The sequence below is a fragment of the Meriones unguiculatus genome, chromosome 18 (genome assembly GCF_030254825.1).
Source record: "Meriones unguiculatus strain TT.TT164.6M chromosome 18, Bangor_MerUng_6.1, whole genome shotgun sequence".
Lineage (NCBI taxonomy): Eukaryota > Metazoa > Chordata > Mammalia > Rodentia > Muridae > Meriones > Meriones unguiculatus.
Genome location: NC_083365.1, coordinates 28,517,451 through 28,538,856, shown reverse-complemented (window position 1 = coordinate 28,538,856; position 21,406 = coordinate 28,517,451). Strand labels below are relative to the sequence as shown.

Sequence of the window (21,406 nt, the reverse complement as noted above, 5' to 3'; positions counted from 1 at the left end):
TTAGTCTGAGCTGTCACAGAGTCCCCTTTTCCACTTAGAGACACATGTAGCATCTGGAATGACCCTAATGACCTTACCTGGTGACATCATTAATTAGCCGTGTCTGCAGGAGCAGGTTTCTCCGGGGCAGTAGGTTGTCACAAATGAGATTCTGGTTGGCTCTTACTGCGACCCCATTGCAGAGACAGAGGGAGCACAGGACATCAAGAACCTGCAGGAGGACACACCCATCCCTAACCCTCAGCTCCAAGAGGAGGCATACAACGTGCAGAACTTTATCACCACTGCTCACGAAGGTACTACGAGTCATGTAGGTCATGTAGGGGATGGATGGGTATATGGAAAACTAGCCTAGAGCTATGAGAGGCTTACTCCGTAGGAGTAACAGATGCTCCAGAGGCTGCTGGTGCTTTCAAAGCGAGGTTCGGTATCCTTCTAGACCCATCATCACCTTAGATGGAACACCTTATGTTCCACCTCTCCAGACTATGCATGCCACCTGGGGTCAAATGCTATTAGAGCGAGAGCCTAAACTATGGAGACATACCGTCCTGCCCAGGTCATTACTAGAGTATGGTGAGGTTCCTAAGGCACCAAATCCGGTCACTACTCACTTGCCCAGTCATTAACTCAGATGCTTTCCACAGGTCTTGCGTTTCAGCCCATCACTTACGTAGCCCATGTGCTTTGCCCCAAGGGTTAGTAAGGTGCTCAGGCAGTTGGGCATGACAAACATTCAGAGTCCATTTGCTTAGAATAAGGAATGCAGGAGGCTTGGGTCCCTTAGGCAGCAGCGTAAGCTCCTGTTTGGGGGCTATCTCACTGTGATGTCATCAGCATGCTTTACGATGTTCATGCATTCCTGGAAAGCAGTGTTCAAAGTGTTTGGCCTACTCTCTCCCTCCCCCCTGGAAGGACAGCAAATCTGCAAGAGCCTGCTTAGGTGATTCATAAATCTGAGAGGCTTGACACCAAGCCACTGTGGCTGTTTCCAGCTGCTTACTAAGTGGGAATGGTCCTCTCCCTCCACTCCTCCTCCATGCAGTCACCTCCCCTGCCCTACCTCATTGTGCATCATCTCCTTATATTCAGATTTTGTACCATAGCAGAGCAAATAGTGCAGGGGCAGGCACTCCTCCTATCTCCTCTCCAGGGAGGAATGTGCAAATAGTCTATGAATAAGAGTCTCACTGTGCCTGTCTGACCGCACTGACAGGGAGGTGGGCAAACACATTTCCGTCTTTCCAAGTGGCCACGGAAGACTCGGTACTTGGTGAGATTGGATACCTTGAGGTTGTTGATAGCATTTGTGTCCATAATTCTCACAAACCAATTTTCCACCTGACTCCCTGAATGTCAATTTTGTTCTAGACAAATACCGACCACATTTACGGCACAAACTGAAAAAGAAGCCCCCAGGCAGCTTTACAGGCCACTCTTACCATTACCACTCCATGACAGATATCGACTGTGGAAACCCGAAATCCAGAGGGTGATTTCTCATTGTAAGCAAAGAGCCATAGATGGCCAGAAAATTAACTACCTTCCATCTGGCCTATCATACACTTTCATCTGTTTTCCTTGGAGTGATAGCTGCGGGAACCTTACTGTCATAGCCAGAGCAAATGCCGAGCTTAATTCATATACAATGGGAAAAGCAAAGCGAAATAAAGACCATATAAACATCAACACCTCACCTATAAACGCCTGGCGCCATAAAGATGCACAGTTGGCAGTACTTGGGTTTTTAGATGACATTTCTTCACATTTAACTGGGGAAGAGGGACACACTCTTTTCTAAAAGTATTTAAATGGGTTCTCTTCAATGAGAAGCAAGTGTAGACAGCCTGTGATGGCATCACAAGAGCTCACAGGCATCTTCCTTAGAAACCCTTTGTACTTGCTAATTTCTCTGCAGCCCCAGGAGGCTTGCCTGGTGGAATAAGTTCTTCTGAGTGTTCCACAGACTCTGCACCCCCTTTTTTTCTGAGCTGACAAGGAGGCCTACCTTGCAAGCATGTGGGGTTCCCATAACTGCAGTTATGTGGAGGTCACAGAACTGAGTTCTGCTCAGGACAAGTAATGACATGCCCCAACCTCTCCTCCATGATTATTCTCCCCACTCCCCCACTGCATTCAGATCCCATGAAGAATTTACAGCATCAGGGACTCTATTCTCAGATTCCTGGGCTGGTAGTGCTGACATCACCTGGGAGCTTGCTAGAAAGAGAAATGCACAGATTCCCCTTTTTGCTTTTACCGTAATCGGTTAATTTGTATAAAACAATTGCTTCACTATGACATCATGCCCTCCGCCCAATTCTAAGCCAAAGCCTTCACGTTTGAAGAAGTTGCAGCGATGTCTAGATTTGTGAGCACACAGCAGCTAGAGAAGTCCTGAGAGAGCTCGTGTCTCTGAACAGACACACAGACCTCAGTTGCAGAAACCCTGCAACTGATAAGCTATGGACTAGGATGTGAGCAAAAGCCCTGTACGCCGAGCCACTGAATGCAGGCTTGTCTTTACAGTTAGCCTTCCCAAATCAACGGCGCATTTGTAGAGCTATAACCATTTCTATTACTGTTACCACATTTTGTCCAACAGCCATGCATTAATCTTTATCTCTTTCAGTCTATATGAGAAACACACACTTAGATAGAGATCCTACTTTAAAAGAAAAGAACTCCATGTTATATATCAACACAAAAAGTATTTGGGTGTTTTATTGTCGTTAGTCTTTATGTGTAAAAGCGGACTTATTTTAAAATACAAAATATACCTAGTTTGTGATTTTTACATCAAGTTATACATTTGGGAAAAAAAAGTGTTTCCAGCCTCCTGGGATCATATTTCTTCTCTCTCTGGATAAGAACTGAGTGGTTGGGAATCATTCTATGCTTCAGTGGCTGCCATGAAACAACTGGTTTTCGGAGCTCTGGAGCAATGGTGTGGGAGTTAATGATTTGTTTACTTACATTCTATCCTCCACCAACGCATGCTAAACTTTTGAGTCTGATTCATTCTTTCCAAGGACCAATGAGATTCTTATTTTACCATATTTTTTTTTCTCACAAGTGACTCAAAATTATTGGGAAACAAAAATGATAATAAAGATATTTATCTGTGACAACTTTGAGTAGATTTGAGGCAAGTCATTGGGGAAGCAAGCAGATGAGTACATCATCATTATCATTTCACTAATAAAAGCTAGCTCTGTGGGAAAATATAGGACAAATGCTATAATTTTTAGCAATTATTCTTTTTGCCAAACAAATCAGTGCTAGTGACAATGTTTCTTTTCACTGATTTCCCCCTGCACATACTCATATGTGCAGCCTCCCATCAATTCAAAGTGAGACAGAAATGGATTTGAGCTTTATTCAGTTACTGCTTTTGTTTATCGAACTTTGGACAAGCATGTATGAATACTTGTATTATTAAGTATGTGAGTTTGACCTTGCAGTGATGACAGTGATAGTCTCTGTCATGATGTAATATAATGGGTAAGAGAAACACTCTGGGAAAATAACCACAGTGAAATGCAAATTTGAACAGTTGTTATAAAATAAAAAAAGTTGTCTAAGAGTAGAGTTTAGAGATGAGGAGACCAATTACAACTGGGATTTTGAAGTGTCATGGAAGGAGTGGAATTTAAATTAAGTTTTGAAGTAAATAGAAGTTTTACTTTTTAGTTGACAAGAGAAGAATGATGATAGGTCTTGGAAAAGTTGGAAGCAAGATGGTGCTGATGGGTCCACAAAAATCAAATCACTGGGACGTCAAAGGGCAGAGTGCATTAAAAAAGGATAGAGTAATTCCTACAGTCCATTTTTCTCATTTTCACAAAGATTGCGTTCGTTCTCTATAACTTTTGATCTCAAGTAAGGTAAAGTTTCAGGTGAGGAGCAATGCTTTCTACATAGCGACCCAGTTATCAACTTGAATAGGATAGAGAGGAAGTGGGCATGAGACCATTGCTATATGTATATCTAGACTTGATTTTAAGCAAATGACTGGTTGAGAATGGATTCTCAACCTCCACTATATACACAAACTCTTTAAAGGCCGTCTTTATGAATGATGGAAAGATTCAAGCTTCAGCAAATAATGGTCTTTTTAATTGCAAGGGTTCCACTTTGAAGAGTTTTATGTTTAGATGATTCTCAAAACAAAAAATAATATCCTCCCAGGATATTTGGGCTATGAAGACAATTTTCACCACCTTCAGCTTGAGATACTGGCAAGAACCGTAAATGTTTGCTTCTAGCATGTCATCAATTAGCTGAGGGGCCCCTGGAAAAATTGCTTAATATCAGGGGCCAATGTTAACTTTCTGCCTCTGCCAAGTGAAAATGATAATAATACCACTTCAGAGAGGCATATTTTTCAGAGAGGTGAAAAATAAAGAAGAAGATGCATGTGAACACAGAAAGTGGTGCCTGGCATTCCATGAATGCAAAAGAAATGTTGTTTGTCATTGCCATCAACACATCACCTTCAACAGATGACTGCTTAGGTTCCCCAAGATGCAAGAATTCTACATATTGTGAGTCACTGTCTTTGTGGAAATCTAAGTGAATGAGTGAGACACTTTGAAATGCTGGAGCTACAGAAAGCACAGAAGTCTGCGTAGAGGAAGGCGTTATTGACATTTTCTAAGCAAAAGTGAAGTGTTAAGAATGGCCTTTCCTACACTCAGCAAGTTCTTTGAAAAACTAACCCCAAGACACTAGTGAAACGTTGAGCCTAGGCTTTTCTTTAAAAATAAAAAAATGTATAGTTACACTCATGCCACAACAAATCTATCAAATATAAAAATAAGGTACCCTTGATGAGACTTTGTTTTGAAAGAGCATTTTGCTCCCTAGTTCCAGTCTTCCCACCACTTCGGCTTACCAGACCTCAATTTTCTCAACTGTGGAATGGATAGAATACTTGTCAAGTTGTCATCAAATGCCACTCAACTGATACTCTTTGGATGTAGGAAATTGCAAGGAAGCTGGCCATTTTTAAAGTGCTTTATGTAGAATCACTGTAGCAAAGCTCTAAGGTAATGAAACCAGGGCAACCCTCCTATGTATGGTTTTTCTGTCTTCACTGTTAGATTATGGCTCAAGCCATATGTTACTTCTATACCTATCAATAATTCTTGCTACATTTTTCAGATGGTGAGAAAAATGTTAGAATGTACAGAAGCTGGACTAAAGTTCAAGCCTCATGCTTGCTTTTGATTTACCACATTCGAGAAAGCAATTACAGACCCCACATATTTTTTCTTCTTTGCCAAGCAATTTCACAGATGTTAAGGACCATAGATTTTCTGCTTCCTCAGGCTGTTGCATATCATGTAGTCAGTGCTGTGTGGGCTCCTTTTCCTGGACTAAGACACATCCCAAAATAAAGTTTCCTTCCCACCCAATGACGATAGGAGAGGGCTAGGAGCTAGGCTTGACCCTGTCTAATCTGTGAAAGCACAGCTGTACCCCAGATATCCAATCAAATCTCACACTGCTAAATTCATAATCCTTGAGTAAGAGCCAGTCTTGGGTGACTGACCCCACAGTGAGATATTTGTTAAGGGCTGGTGATGGTGGGCCCAACTAAAACCCAGTGAGGCTGTCTGTTTCGGAGTATATCTATAGATTTCCAGAATCCCAGTTTCCTGAAGCTTTCGTCAAAGTCAAGCGAGAATCTATGTATCATGCTTCCAGCAACACAAAATGGGTGTTAGTGTGAAGGAAAGAAAAGGCAGGGAAAACAAACCAAACCAAACCAAACCAAACCAAACCAAACCAAACCAAACCAAACCAAACCAAACCAAACCATTGGCCGGTGGCCTTCTCTCCATTCTCACCTTGTGATTCCGCCCGTGCTTATCTAGCAGGGAGATGATGGATTTTATGTGGCCCTCTGCTATTAGGTTTAAGGCTTCTGGGCTTTCAGTCAAGATGCAGTGCAAGACCTCCAGGATACCTGCAGGAATGTCATGAAAGTCACTTGCCCATTCGGCAAGCTGCAAACTGGCCAAACAGAAACTTGAGGGTAAAGGTAACAGCCTAAGGTGCCAGAGTGCTCAGCATACTGACTCTGCTAAGCCTTCCCATCTAAAAGAGAGATGTGGTCATTTCTTGTAGGTTTCAGGGGCCCTTGTGATTTAGAGGAGAGTTTAATTCAACATTAACTTAATCGTCCCTTTCCTGGACAGTAACACCATCTTTGTCAAATGCAGTAAGGCAGCTGAAAAGTGGTAGTCTTAGATTGACCAAACCAGACAACACTTCATTTAAATACTAATAGATAAGCAGTTTCCCAACTTATAACAGGGTCTAAAGATCATACAAGTAATTTAGAAATATTCTGGCTTTATACTTAGAATAAGTTTTGTTCCCCCCCAAGAACAGATATTAGTTTTTTGTTTTTTTTTTTTGATATCCTAGTGTAGCTAATAAAATATGAGCTTAGGAAGTGGAGTCTATTTGACTTCACTGGTAAAGCGGAAGGTTTTCTATATCAAGATTGAGGGCCCGAGGTAAACTAATATTCCTGTACCATGGCACATTCAAGGTTAACATCATGATGAGAACCCAGGAGACAGTTGGCTAAAGGCCTCACTGGTTTTATTTTTAGAAGTTCCTTGATTCTGTTTTATTTAATCGAGGTGTTCTTAACTTGTCCTGAAATGTAATTTCACTAACAAAAGAAGGTACCAGAAGAAGAGATGCTTAAAATGATGTGAGCAGGACAGAGGTCCTTGAGGGACCATCTCTTGGCTGGTTTCCTCGAGTACCTGCCACCTCTAGACTGTAAGAAAAGCATCAAAACATTGCAGCTTCCCAGAGGACACACACACTTGCTGCGTGCACAAAAATTGTTCAGCCTTGTGGGGTGGTTACTTACCAATGATGACCATGATTGCTCTGGTTCTCAGAGAGTTATTAGGAAAGGCCATAGGTGTGATATGAAAGGACACTTGGGTGAGAGAGGATCATTTACTCTTAAATGGTCATCTTTAGTTTTGCTACTCTGTCATAGAAAGGGGGGTGGTTCATTCTAAGTACCCAAAGGATGGGAGAGCAGGAGGAAGCCAGCATTACTGGGTGGGAGTGTGTGAAGGGCCATGGACTGAAGGTAAAGGCAAGGAGTGAAAAGTTAAACAAAAGAGGAAGGATTGTAGAAGTCCAAGTTAGCTTCTGTTAAGTAAAGGCACGGCCTTGTCAGGAAGCTTTGAACTTTACTCCCTTTTTGTTGAATTGAAAATTTTTGGCCAGCAAATAAAAAGATTCAATTCTGTTTTCATTTATACAAAAGGGAAATAAGTTAATCTTCCCTAGTTAAAAGTTTTCTTTTTTGTTGTTGTCTTACCTGAGGAAGATTCTAGTCTGTCCAACTTACTAATTAACCAATCAAGGTTATTGGAGAACTGAGCACAGTTGTTTCTGTTCCCACGAATGAGAGCCGCTGAAACCGGAAACAAACAAACAAACAAAACAAAACACAAAACCAACAACAACAGAAAAACATCATGTAGGTTAAAGGGCATATTGATGGGTTAAGAACTTGGAAAGCTGTTGAATGATTAACAAGCTTAGCTCCTACAGGGTCCTGAATGGCAATCTCACCATGCCTGGCCCTTTGATGCATCCCTATTTCTACATTTAGAGAATTAAAATCTATCACTGACTCCCTCCCTCACATGTACCTCTGCTGTGTACACTGGCTACATACGCTGGAACACACACCTGACTACCATGGCTGATGGCCTCTAGCTCTAATTTGGAAAGTATATTAAGCTACTAGTTAACAATGATTCACCAGGTTAGAGTAAAATACGTAACAAATGGCTTGTAAGAAATTCCAAGTTTCAAGCCAACATCCCCTATAGCCTTGCACATCATCCCTGGGAGGAGGCGTGGCGTGCATACTCACCCAGCAATTTGTACAGCAGGTTCAGAATCTCTTTCCAGGCCATGCCACTCTCTTCCCTCACGATCCCTGCAAAGTGTGCTACACTATTGTAGATGTTCAAGCGATCAATGCAATTCAATACCAAGGCCAACATTCCCTGAGAAAGAGAGTCGAGGAAAAGATCAGTGTTCCTGATGAAAAGGGCACTATGGATCTTGCTCTTCCCATATCCATTACCTCCTAAAATTGACAGTGCTAAATGCCAACAGATTTCTGTGGTGCCAGTGGAGCATTTTTTTTTCTTCTTAAAAACAAAACACACATTTTTTAATGCCTCGTAGACTTAAATAACATTTATTTGTGGAGTGAGTCAGCAGTCTCTTGTGACAGGTTTGTCCCCATGTGCTGTGTTTAACTCAGTCCAAGGACACAGTGAGGAGGAAGATGGAGTGTGAGTGAGACACTTACAAACCTTCCTTCTGTCTGATGGGAAGTGATTCTGACTCCGTCAGAAACTGCTCTGGCTAGAGCAACCACTTTCCTCCTAAACTTCAAGTTCAAAACAAAAACAAAAACAAAAACAAAAAACCCAAATTCTCATTCGTGTTGTGATTTCAGATTGTGTGATTTTTTTTATGGGATTTCTGCGTGTCTCTGAATCTATATGTGTTCCTTGTGCTTTCTGTTTGAGGATGTGTGTCTTCTTTGTTTATTTTGTACTATTCCGTTTTTTTTTTTTTATTTTCATTTTTTTTTAGTTGCCTTCTTATTTTTTTAATGACAGAGAGAAATGAAGTGTGTAGATTTGGGTGGGAGAATCTGGGAGGAGTGGAAGGAGGGGTAACTCTGATCAGAATATAGTGCCTGGAAAAAAAATAACAATTTTCAATAAAAAAAGAAATCTCTTTATTGGCACCAGACAACTATGTTTGTTTTTCTATCCCCATGCGGGGTTTAGAGACAATAAAACCTAAAGAGAATTTTCAACTACCTTTTCAGCATTTTTATAAGGTGAAGCCACCCCATGAAAACATCTGTGCCTAGTCATTACTAATGTGCAGGAGGAGATGGTGAATGACTGTTCATTTGTCTATGGCACATAAAGAAGGCCTCCAAGTCCTGGTTTACTTAGATATACAGACTGAACAGCGCTGGCTGTACATCCCACATCAATAACTTTGGATGAATCTCCAGGCTTGGAGTGCTGGTAAGTCCACCACACCCTAGTCGTTATCCAGATGATCATGGTCAAGTGCAGAGAAGGCTGTGACTTGTCTAAGGTCATCTGCAGACAGGAATGGCATCAGATGCGGATAGCCTCAGGCCACTGCACTGCCATTTAATGTTAATCTCACACCGAGTCCCTGGTGACCTGGATGTTCACTATCTAATAGCAGACACGCCATCAACTGCATCTTTCAAACCTGTTTTCCAGACACTTGTGTTGTGGCAGAATATGAGCCTTTGCATTTTAAAAACTGGTTTCCTAGGTAATTCTGACGTATCCCAAAATTTGTGGATCGCAACCAACAACATGCTGTAACAAGCTGATGTATTGTATATGGTTTCTGGATACAAATGTGCAATGAAGCAAGAAATTCTAAACAGTTCGAATGGGCCAACCAACACTAATATACCAGTGGTGGTTGTCAGGAATGCCAAATCCCAGTAAATCCTTTTCTTTCCGTTTCTGGAAAGCTTCTTATTCTCCAGTCTGCTCATAAATATGTGCATGCCTATAGACAAAGCTAAGCTGCAGCCAGGGGGATATTTCAGCTCTGAATGCAAAGAGAACCAATCAACCAATCTCTCTCTCACTCTCACTCCCCTCCCCACCCCCTGGACTTACCTCCTCTTTGAAAAGATTCTGTCTGTTTTTGAGAGAGCGGAGCTTATTCTGTTTGTCTTCATGCTGCATCTCCTCCTCTGGGGGCTGGAAGTAGGCAATTAAGTCCTGTAGGGTCTGCAGGACCTCTTCTATTGGCAAGGCGACAGGAGCAGCTGTCCGATTGTTTCCACTAAAAAGCCACGAAATGACACTGTTCAGGCACTAGGCACCAGGCGCCAGCGGGGCCCTGACTAAGGTCTTCTGGGTCCTTACTCCTTCTAGCCCGTACTGGGCACAGTGAACCCCTTGATGAGGTAGCCATTGCTCCAACAACCACAAGATGAAGTTTGCCCAGCAACACAGCAGCAGGAGACAATATTTGCATTCATTCAAAGCTATTTCATAAACAAGGAGACATGATTTCTTTTGACACATTTATTTTCAAGCATCTTTTTTTTTTTGCATTGCTATGCTCAGCACTCAGCGCCAAACAGGTCCTTACTGAGTGTCTAATGATGATTTCTGTGTGCTCTAAAGGAAGAATGTTGACTGTTGTCATTAGGATGATAGTTTCTATCGGCAGCAGATGGTTCCCTTCATTCACCCCTGTCTGTCTGTCTGTCACACTTTCTCTTTAAATAAACACACTTGGAAAAAATAATAAAGGTATTAACCTACAGTATTGTTCTTTGAAGCTGTGTTACCTTCTTAGAATAGATAAAATATAAGGCTGGAGGAGGTGGGGGTCTCTCTCTTTCCCATGTACTTCCTCTCTTCCAGCGCATCTCTATATGACTTTGTATTTGCATGTGTGCACATGCTCTCTTTCGGTCATCTAAGTGGTGATGTCACCTTTACTCTTTGCATCTGTTTCCCACCTTTGGAACCTCTGTCCCCTGGGTTCTCTTTGCCTGCATATACCTCCTTTCTCAGGCTCTCAACATTATCCTCCTCAGTTTTGATGTCTACCTGTCTTGGCTTCTGTTCCTTCTTAGTGCTAATCTTAGAGGGCTACTGTCAATATTTTTGCTTTACACATTTTTCTGAGAGTCCCTATATACCAGACTGCTCATCTTCCCTCCTGCACAGTTCTTACCAACTGTTCAAAGGGTGATGAAAAAAATATGATGGAATTTTAACTTTCCTTCTTCACTGCTCTGTCTTGCTCTGCCCCTATTCCATAATCTACATTTGCCTTCCTGGAAGGCTATTGCATACTGTTCGCTTCTCAGAAGAGATGGAAGACAGAAGCCTGTTTCCAAATTACTTTTTCTCTTTCATTTTGTAGCTGTTGCAAAGTTGTCACCTTTGCTGCACAGATTTATTTGTTATTACTTGTTATTCCTTCTGAAAGACCCTGTGGTGGCTGAGAAAAGTAAGAGCTCCACTGAGGGCAAAGAATCTAGAAGAGCTATGGGATACTGAGCTACCATGGCCTAGTAAGGGGAAAGGAACTGTTTCTGACATGAACTCAATGACTGGCTCCTTTACCTTTCCCCTCCCCGAGGGAGGAACAGCCTTGCTAGGCCACAGAAGGAGACATGGCAGCCAGTCCCAAAGATACCTGTCCATGGCAGCTCAGTATCCAAGTGGCTTCCCTAGTAAGGGGAATAGGGACTGTCTCTGGCATGAACTCTGCTGCTAGCGCTTTGACCCCCCCCCCCCCATGGGAGGAACAGCCTAGCTAGGCCACCAAGGAGGATAGTGCAGCCTGTCCTGGTGAGACCTGATAAGCTGGGGTCAGATGGAAGGGGAGAAGGACCTCCCCTAGCAGTGGACTTGGAAAGGGGCAGGGAGTGTGGGATTGGGAGGGAATAAGGGAAGGGGCTATGGCTGGGATACAAAATAAATAACCTGTGATTAATAAAAAAAAATAAAAATTAATATTAAAAAAGAGCTATGGGAATGGAGCTCAGTAAACCATGGTATATATATATATATATATATATATATATATATATATATATATATAAACTTGATAAAATTAATAAAATTCAGGATTCTGAAAACTGGACAAAGGTATATATATAAAATTTGAAAAGTTTGTTTTTTAAATAAACAAACTGTGGTACAGACATCCAATAGGGCAGGGCAGGCCAAGGGCAAGAACTGGCTAGGGCCCATGCTATCTATTCATATTTGGGTGAATATGAGGTCTCAAGAAGAACAAAGTAAACTCTAAGACTGAACTGTAAACTGCCTGAATTTCAAATGTATTTTGCAGCCAAACAATAGTCCCATTGGTGAATGTTCTTACACAAGAAATCCTAACGAAAGTACTCAGGCTGAAGTTAATGACTCCAAACAGTAAGTAGGGACCACACAGAGAAAGAGGGAGAAAGGTCAGAATACATTATAATTAAACAAGCATTTAAATATAATATTGTTTGGTTCTTCTAATGGATCCAACAAGCCATTCTGTAAGACAATCATTATAACACTGTGCTACTAGACTTCTAACAGATGGAGAGATCACCATGGCAATGTTACCACCAAGGATGAGGAAGAGAATAGGATAATGTTGGAATAAAGTTGCTTTCCCTAAATTGGTGTGAATTTGACATAGGCTATGTCAAGTTAAATGCATATTGATATTATTAAGAAATAACACTGAAAATGAAAATAATAATTCTTCAAAACTGAACAGTATACTAGAAATATATATTTAACCCTAAAGAAGGCAGTAAAAGATGGAACAAAAGAGAGAAACAAAAACAGCAAAACAATTATAAAGATCTACTAAAGTAAACATAAATGCATTAAACACACTGATAAAAAAGAACAATTTTTATATTTGATCTGAAGAAAAAAAAATTACTCCCTTTATGCATAGATGACCTGATCTTGTATATAGAAAACTCTTAAAAATCTACACTAAAACAAAGCCCCTTAGAATTAAAACAAAACAAAACAAAACAAAACAAAAAGAAAACAATTTCAATGATGTTACTAGACACAGGATTGATATTTTAATAATCATATGTTTATAAATAGTAATGAATAATATGAACTGAAAAATATAAATAAACTTCTATTGTGTTAAAACGACTTAAATACATAAGAATGAGTTATACAAAAGAGCTAGTAAGACTCGGCATACGCTGACAACCTCGATTGCATTCCAAAAGCAACAGAAGAATATGACTAAAGAGGCCGTCCACATTTGTGCATTACTAAACGTTACTAAAGTAATAAGCCTACTGAGTAAATAGAGTTTCTAGACATGTCCCTGCAGGGTTTTATAAATTTTACTTTTTACAAAAAGTTGACAAATTCACATAAGAAAGCAGAATGTTAAAGTAGCTTTAAATGGATTACAAAATTGGAGGGCCTCCATTATTTACACTTACTGTAAATTTCAATGAATCATTTTAGACTTCTAAAAAGCATTTGGATCAATTAAATAACTAAGAGACCAATATAAACTATAATAATAATAACAATAAACTCTTGCATTTGTGGTTATTTGATATCTCTCTCTCTCTCTCTCTCTCTCTCTCTCTCTCTCGTGTGTGTGTGCGTGTGAGTATGTGTGTGTGTGTGTTGTACATATGATTTTATGTGTCAGCCAAAGGCCAACTTGGGTATCAAACCTCATGAACTATCCACCTCATTTAAGACAGGTTCTCTTCCTGGGGCTTGCTGATTAGGTGAGGCTGCCTGGCCACCAAGCCCCAGGATCTGACGCTATCTACCCCCCCCATTGCTATGATTGCAAGTACACACATCTGTGGCTAGGCTTACAGTGATTCTTAACAAAGGTGCCAAGGCCATTTGATGGGGAAAGGTCGTCATCTTAGCAAATGGTGTGGGACAATCTGAATAACTTTAACATCTCACTGTGTAGCCAAGGCTGGCCTTAAACTCAGGGCCTTCCTGGTTCAACCCCCTGAATGCTGGGATTGCAGCAGGTAACACTAGGGACAATTTTTCCTCCCCTTTTCTTTATTCTTGTGTGGTATGTGTATGCTCATGTGTGCACGCGTGCGTCTGCATGAGTGTGAGATAGTTCACTTGTGTAGAGGCTAACATCAGGATTTTTTTTTTTCACTGCCACACTGGATTTTATGTGGCTCCTGGGGATGTGAGTTTAGGTCCTCATGCTTGTGCAGAAAACACTTATTCCCTAAGCTATCTCTTCAGCCACCATTAAGAAAATGAGAAGAAGGGCTGGAGGGATGGCTCAGTGGTTAAGAGCGCTGGCAGCTCTTCCTAAGCACCCAAGTTTGTTTCTCAGCACCCATATGGCAGCTTACAACTGTAACTCCGGTCCCAGAAGACGCAATGTCCTCTTTTGGCCTCTCAGATAACAGGCATGAACATCGTGCACAGACACACATTCAGGCAAAACACCTGAATACATAAAATAAATTAAGCTTTTAAAAATTAGAAAGAAAACGAGAAGAAAACCCACAGATTAGGACACAATACTTGTAAATCATAAATTTGTTAAGTGACTGGTACAGTAAGTTCACTGAACTCAGAAATCTCAATTAGAAGACAAGTGACTCCGTTTTTGTCTTGGTATCATATTTAAGAAACCATGTCCTAATCCAAAGTCATGAAAAATTTATGGCTTATGTTTGACAGTTTTAGTTCCCATATTTATATCTTTGATTCATTCAGAGTTAATTTTTGCATGTAGATTAAAGTTATTGACTTTAAGAAAATTGAATGCCAAACAGTGGAAGACCTGGAGGATAGATAAGAAAACCATTCATCTCAAGGGCAGTGGATTGGATGCTAGTCAGAACAATATGAACAATATGTTTGCATGTAACTTTCTGACTAAGTTCTAACCAACAGAGTAAATGCAAAATGAAGGGATACAAACTGATCTAGATGCTATCACTTACAAAAACAAAATTACCATTCACTCTCTATTCTTTCCTTTTGCAGAGTGTACCTTAGGGACATTGGCATGAATAAATTATTCTTGACTACAAGGATGCAGAAAATTGCTGAAATGATTTTCAATTGTGACTGAGTGCTATAATCAGCAGATAGGCTTCAATGAAGTATTGATGTTTGGCTTTTGGTTGTTATTGTTGAGACAGCAGCTCATTATGTAGCCCAGGCTGGCTTGGAATTCAAAATCCTCCCACCTTTGCCAGTTGGTACACAGATTAGAGCCTGGCCCCTGTTAAGTACTATCTCTTCCACCTTCAGACTCGGATTCAGACACAGCCTAGAAATCATAGTGTTAAAGGCTGTCCCAATGAATATTACACGTAGCCAAGGTTAAAAGCTCTACTCTAGGGGAATGGCTTCTTAAACTTTACAACATATAGGCACTCATCACTTAGGACAGTGGTTCTCAACTTTCCTAATGCTGGGGCCTTTTAGTACAGTTCCTCATATTGTGGTGACCTCCAACCATAAAATTATTCTGTTGCTATTTCATAATTGTAATTTTGCTCCTGTTATAAATTGTAATGTAAACCTCTGATATGCAGGATATCTGATATGTGACCCTAAATGGGGTTGTGACCCCACCGGTTACAAAATACTGACTAAGGTAAACATAACTGATAGCTCTGACTCCCTGGAGGCTTGATTCAGTTGATATGAGGTCAAAGTTGACAATGTATATGTTTAACAGATTTGTACGTGGAGCTGCTGAGCTGTTTCAGGAACACCTTTCAGGAACCCATGGGAGGTGCTAAGGCAGCAAGAAAGGCAACCCCCATTCTAGGAGATGTGTTTGTTTCCCCTAAGCTACCTGGCTACTCCTTACAATTATCAGAAGGAGAGGCAACAGTTTATTTTGCTCTACAGCAAAGGCTTAGCCACAGCCAGCATTCATTCTTTAGTCTGCAGTATTTTAGCTGCAAGAAAAGTAAAAGTTATGATGTTAAGGGCTCTCATTTTATGCCAATGCAGCTTATACCCTCTTGGCTTGAAAGAGATTTTCCTACAAAGGAAGAATGGCTTGTATCACTATATTGATTATGGCAAGATTGGTTCATTACAGTAATTGATTAAAAAAAAATTCCTGATTTCTGTTTTGGCAACATGTTGAGGCTGAAGGGTTTACCATCCAAGAAGGCAGGTCAGCTGTTTTTCCCAGCTACAGCCCCAGCCATAGTTGGCTAACTCAAGGCTTCCACAGCAAATGGAAAAATTCTGAGAGATATAGAAATCCCTTTTAAATAATTTGGAGGGTATAGGTATTTTCTCTCTATGTCTTTCTTCCTCTGTATTCTATGGATTAAAAAAAAAAAAACATATTCTTGTTCATTTTGTTTTTCGATTTGCAAAAGCCTTAGATAGTCTTTGCACTAATTAATCATTAATTATTCATTAATTCAAGCAACTTGTGTGGCCTTAGACATGCTGGGTAATGAGCAAAAAAGGTAGATTACCTATGTGGTAGATAAAATTCTGTCCTATTCTCTCTCTGGGGAAAGAAAAATAATGGTGATTATTATTTCCCCCCCCCAAACCTTCCTGGTATCAAAAGGAGAAAAGTTGGGAGGGTTTGAAAGAGAAAGAGAGGGGGCAAAGTACCTTACAAACTGGCTGAATAAGGCGGTTGTGTTCCGGATGATGCGAGCAGCCTGGGACTCCTCCTGCTGGCATCTCTGCAGTGTTAATCCGTCATCCATGTGGCCTTCCTGATGGAGTATGACCTACCACAGGGCATGGGAACACGTCCAGGTTACACATTACCCCAGAGTAGGGCCACCGACATTTTTCTGTAGTGTTTTCTTATTATTCTTTTCCTTAGCCAAGCTCCCCCGAGTCCATTTTGAAAACGGGACATTAACGAAGTTATTTTGCCCACACGCCCCATTACTGACGTGTGAATTATTCCCACAACTTGGTAGTTTGATGAGAATGAAATTTTATGTGCCACCACGGTAGGAGCTACAATAAATTTCCTGGGCCTGGATGGACAATTTGAAGGAGGGAAAACAGAGTTTTACAACAGATTTTACTTTCTCTTAAAAATGAACAAAGAGGCTTACCCTTGGGGTAAAACACAGAAGAAAAGTCCCTGTGTTCCCAAACTTCTCCTCCATATGTAAACTGGGCAAGAGCAATTTACATTGCAAAACTCTCTCCTAGTGTCAGGGTGGGCTTCTCTACTGAAGGACAGCTATGGTGAGTTAGTTACCTAGCAGAAGGACCAAGGAAAGTGGATTCATGTGGGGGTGTGTTTCTTGTGGAGGTGACTTCGGATCAGGGGCTGTCATATTGGGTGGCATTTCCTTTAGTGACAGCGGAGTGACTTTTGGGTAAGTTAGTTAACCTCTCTGTTTCCAGTTCACCATTTGCAAATGGGTGTTTATGTTGCAGGGCTGTTTGGGGTTTAGGTGATTTACATATAAATTAAAATGACTCCTAGAAAGTAAAAGGTGCTCCAGAAGGGTTTATTATGTGGACAATAATTACTGATCTCTGGCCGGTTACTAATAAGTTATGCGAACTTACCAAGGCTATCATGACACATCTTGGTCAAACGCTAGCAGCGTTTGGAGTGTGCTAGCTTTTCCTCTTAACGTGGCCAAGTGTGGGCAGATGGTAAATAGAATGGTTTGACCCTGGTTCAAGTTAAGGCCAAATCCAGATCTAAATTCCTGAGCATGGCAACAGCTTGTGGTAGTGAGGAGAGGTCATGTAGGGTCCTGGAGTTCAGTCTGTGTCTCAGGATTTTTAGCTTAAAACCAAAGCTTATTTTCCTTTTTTTATGTGAAAATCTCTTACGTTTTTCCTCTTTTGGCCATAGCCTAATATAATAAATTCATATAAGAAGTGGGATACAGGTTTGCAAAAGTTATGCTTTCTTCAAAAAGAAACTTTTCATCCCATGTGCATAGTGATTAAGCATCACACCAGATGCCTAACCATTGGACAACCCAGCCTTTAAGCAGTGTTACTCTTTCAGACCTTCCTGGCATCTGGTTAACGATGTGCAATTTAGCAATACTCTCCTACTGTGTATACTTTCTGTTGCTCCCAGTGTTCTGTTTTCGAAAGACCAACGTTCTTTGGGTTTGTTCAGATAACATGCAAACTGGACAGACAAACAAGAAAGTAATGAGGACTGATTGCTCTCCAGGCCTAGGTCCTTCAGTTACAATCCTCAGGGAGGTACCCACAATGCAACAGGGTGATAAAGGGACCACTCTTTTTAACATGAGCTACTGTTTGTCAGTTTCTTCATGTGGTTGTCCTACCTGGGTTTTATTAATTTCATAGAGATCTGGATATTTTCAAGAGAAATTTTAACCTGTTCTTATGAAACAGCATTGTTTGCCTGTCAATGGCTAAGTATTAGGATATCATATAGAAGAGGTCTCTCCCAAATTTATATATGTGTTCTAACAATTAGGTGTGTCTAAGGGCAGGAAAAGACATACTACATCAACAATGCAACCAATCAACAATCCACCCTTCCATGTGGACAGAGTTCTTTTGCATCTGGAGGCACAGACTTAAACAGCAATTCCACTCTGGCATCATCATGGCCATAAGAAAGTGCATAAAACCATCCAGCCTGTCAAGACACCACAGTCCTCTACAGAGGACTGGAACAGGCTGGCAGGGGGTGGAGTTGAACAGATGTTTTCAGTTTTCTCCTCTTCTCAGAGCGCAGCGCTCTGTCTTGTACAGTAGCCCCACCGGGACTCATTTCCAACCCTATTACACTTCTCAGGGCCATCCCAATATGGGAGACAGCGACGGCCAACTCCTAAGGACTGTCATACTGCTTGTATCTCTATCACAGCTTCTCCATCACAGCTGTGGCATCCTGTTTTCTGTATCACCAGCATAGCCCACATGTGAACAGCTTAGGATACTATCAGAAACTGCATGTAGAATTTCAGGCTGTGTCTATAGCTGACTCTACTTGGGGATCTTGGTCCTAGAAATCCCAGAAATAGTGGCTGAACCTGGGTCTATACCCTCTCTACATCAGCATGCCCCTCTCTAGTTTATAGACCAGAAACTGTGTGGAGGCAATGACGCAAGGATCAAAGTGAGCTTTCTTTCAGGTCCATGCATTCTGCTCTAACCAGCAGGGCTCACAGTCAAAGGATCTTGGCTAGTGAAACCTTCCTATCACCACATAGTATGATTCTAATGTCCTATAATAACTAGCATTCAGAGACACTGTCATTATTGCTTTAGGCCAATATGTCAGGACTGTAGTTCACAGTGCTTCCTATAACCTTATTCTGTGACTCTTTGACTATCCAAACCTGCATTTTGAAAAGATTTTCCAAGAAAATCATACCCTTGGCATCCATTCTCTGGTTCCTATATAAAAAAAGAATTACTATTACGGCAATTGACTTTGTGGCGAAAAGATGCTACAAGTATCCAAGCTGGCTTCCTGCTATGGCAGGCTGGGATGCAATCCTCAAATCTGGATACATCTCTGTGGATATAGCATCAAGTCACATCTTTCTGCACGTCAGTGTCTGTAGCCTCATTGTCATGCAGCCTGCATTTTCTCTATAGAGATTCTAGTCAGTCTTTATCTTATGAAAATAACATAATAACTTCATTATCCACTTAAATGAAGCGAGCAATGATGTGGATAATCTCGAAATAGTGGAACTATTAAGCGTCATTGAGACTGGGTTTCAGAGTGAATCAAACAAGCTCCAGCTCTTCCACATAGAGGCATCACGTAGCGTATAATCTAAAAATTTTGAAAATGGGGTTACAGTGACCAAATTAGCCTAATTTACTGGAGAAATGATGTATAATCTGCCACGGAGTCATTCTTTTGAATAGTCAAGGGAGAAACACAGTCATGCCCACCTGGTCCTCAGAATTGCTTCTACTGCCTAGCTAGTCCTCACTCAGTGTGAAAAGCCCTAGATAACACTCAGATCACTTACCTTTCTTTTCAGAGGTCCCAGACGGGAGGTTTTGGCATCCTGTGCTTTGTAGGTCACCCAAAGGCCACTGGCTACATGCTGGACAAAGCAGACAGAATCCCCATACTTGATTTCTGGAACTCCCATGCCTTCCATATCTCTCTTGTGACTGGAATCCAATTTTTCCTTGATTTCCTATTCCATACACAGAAAAGAAAAAGGAACAAACAAATGTAGGAATGCCTGATTACATAGCATCTCAATATATAAAACAAATCACTTGTGTAGAATCTGTAAGAGAAAAAGCTATTATCAGAATAATCATGTTATGTTTCCAAGCCAGGATTATAGAAAGACTGGCTTCCCTTATCTGCTGTTAACCATAAAATCAATGCATTGAAGCTTTTGGTCATTTCAAAGATTTTTAAAACCATGAAAAGGAAGCAGTTGGCAGGTTCCTTATTTTATTCTGATTTTATATGTTTTTCTATTATATTTCTATTCCCCTCACTCTAACATAGATAATGTTAAAAGTAACTTTTAAGTGGTCAGTTAATTCATTTTCAGTAATTGATATCTGCCATAATTTAAATGCTTATCTTCTACAAATGCCATAATTTAGGACCTTAAAATACCATCTGTAAACACAATATTCACAAAAGCCAGGAAATGGAAACAGTCTAAGTGTTGAAAGAAAAAGTGATATGTTTGTACAATGGAGTATTATTGAGCTGTTAGAAATATAACTATGAAATTCATAGGTAAATGGGTAGAGCTGAAAACAATCATTCCAAGTGAGGTAACCTAGACCCAGAAAGACAAATGTCATATACTTTCTCTCATGGGTGGATGTTAGTTTTGAATCTTCAGATATGTGCATTTCATTTTGAATACCTACAGAGGTCAAAATATTAGTGAGGGGCATGGGGGTACTTTAAAGGGAGGGGAGCTAGAATTCAGTAGAATAAAGGGTTAAAGGAAAATAACTGAGGAAGGGTTAAGTCAGAGTTACAGATCGGAGGGCAGTAGAGAGTATGGGGAAGGATGACTTTTTGAAAAAGTCATATGTAAACTTACTAGTTGTAAGCATATTCACATACACATAGAGATAGAGATATATAGATAAAGAGAGAGGAGGGGGGTGAGAGAGAGAACATGAGGTGACAATGTTCTTACTAGTTACCCAGAGGCTAACACATAAAAAGCTCAGTGCTAGGAATGAGTTCCCTCTTTTGGAGATTTTGGCCAGAAAGTGTCCATAGGCCTCTAACTGGAAGTACTGGTGAGGAGGGGTAGATATTATTAAAATACATTGTATGGAATTTTTAAAGAAGTAATAAAAAGGTAAAAATTAATCAAGAGAAAGACTTTAAGACTTTTTTTTAAACAAGTAGGGGACACTACAGTGGTTTGTTGATATATATACATATATATATACACATATACATATATATAACATATATATATGTTACATCCTGACCACAGCTTCTTTTTTCTCCTCTCCTCCCAGTCCCTCCCTTTTACCTCTCCTCCTATCCAACCCCTCAGTCCCTTCTCTTCAGGAAAGGAGAGGCCTCCCATGGATATCAACCAGCCTTGGCATATCTTCTTCTACTGAGGCAGTCCAGTTAGGGGAAAGGGATCCAGGCAATGTAATCAGAGATAGCTCCCACTCTCACTTTCAGAGTCCCACATGAATACCCAGCTGCACAACATATGTGCAGAGGGCCTAGGTCTGTCCCATTCATTCTCTCTGGTCAGCAGTTCAGTCTCTTAGGACTATGTCATAATTGGGATCTTAAATGTTTCCCAGTGGCCATGTGTTGGAGGCTTGCT

The 21,406-nt window shown here is 40.7% G+C and overlaps 1 protein-coding gene across 1 annotated transcript in view; it reads right to left on the bottom strand.

Moving 5' to 3' along the window:
- Ryr3 (ryanodine receptor 3) overlaps positions 1–21,406 on the bottom strand; it is a 518,783-nt gene that overhangs the window by 235,191 nt on the left and 262,186 nt on the right. Inside the window, exons 11-17 of the mRNA XM_060371666.1 lie at positions 19,592–19,765; positions 16,245–16,366; positions 9,756–9,924; positions 7,928–8,063; positions 7,364–7,459; positions 5,856–5,974; positions 78–211 (exon numbers count right to left, since the gene is read on the bottom strand). Of these exons, the coding sequence (XP_060227649.1) occupies positions 78–211; positions 5,856–5,974; positions 7,364–7,459; positions 7,928–8,063; positions 9,756–9,924; positions 16,245–16,366; positions 19,592–19,765 (950 nt within the window). The remainder of the gene's footprint in view (positions 1–77; positions 212–5,855; positions 5,975–7,363; positions 7,460–7,927; positions 8,064–9,755; positions 9,925–16,244; positions 16,367–19,591; positions 19,766–21,406) is intronic.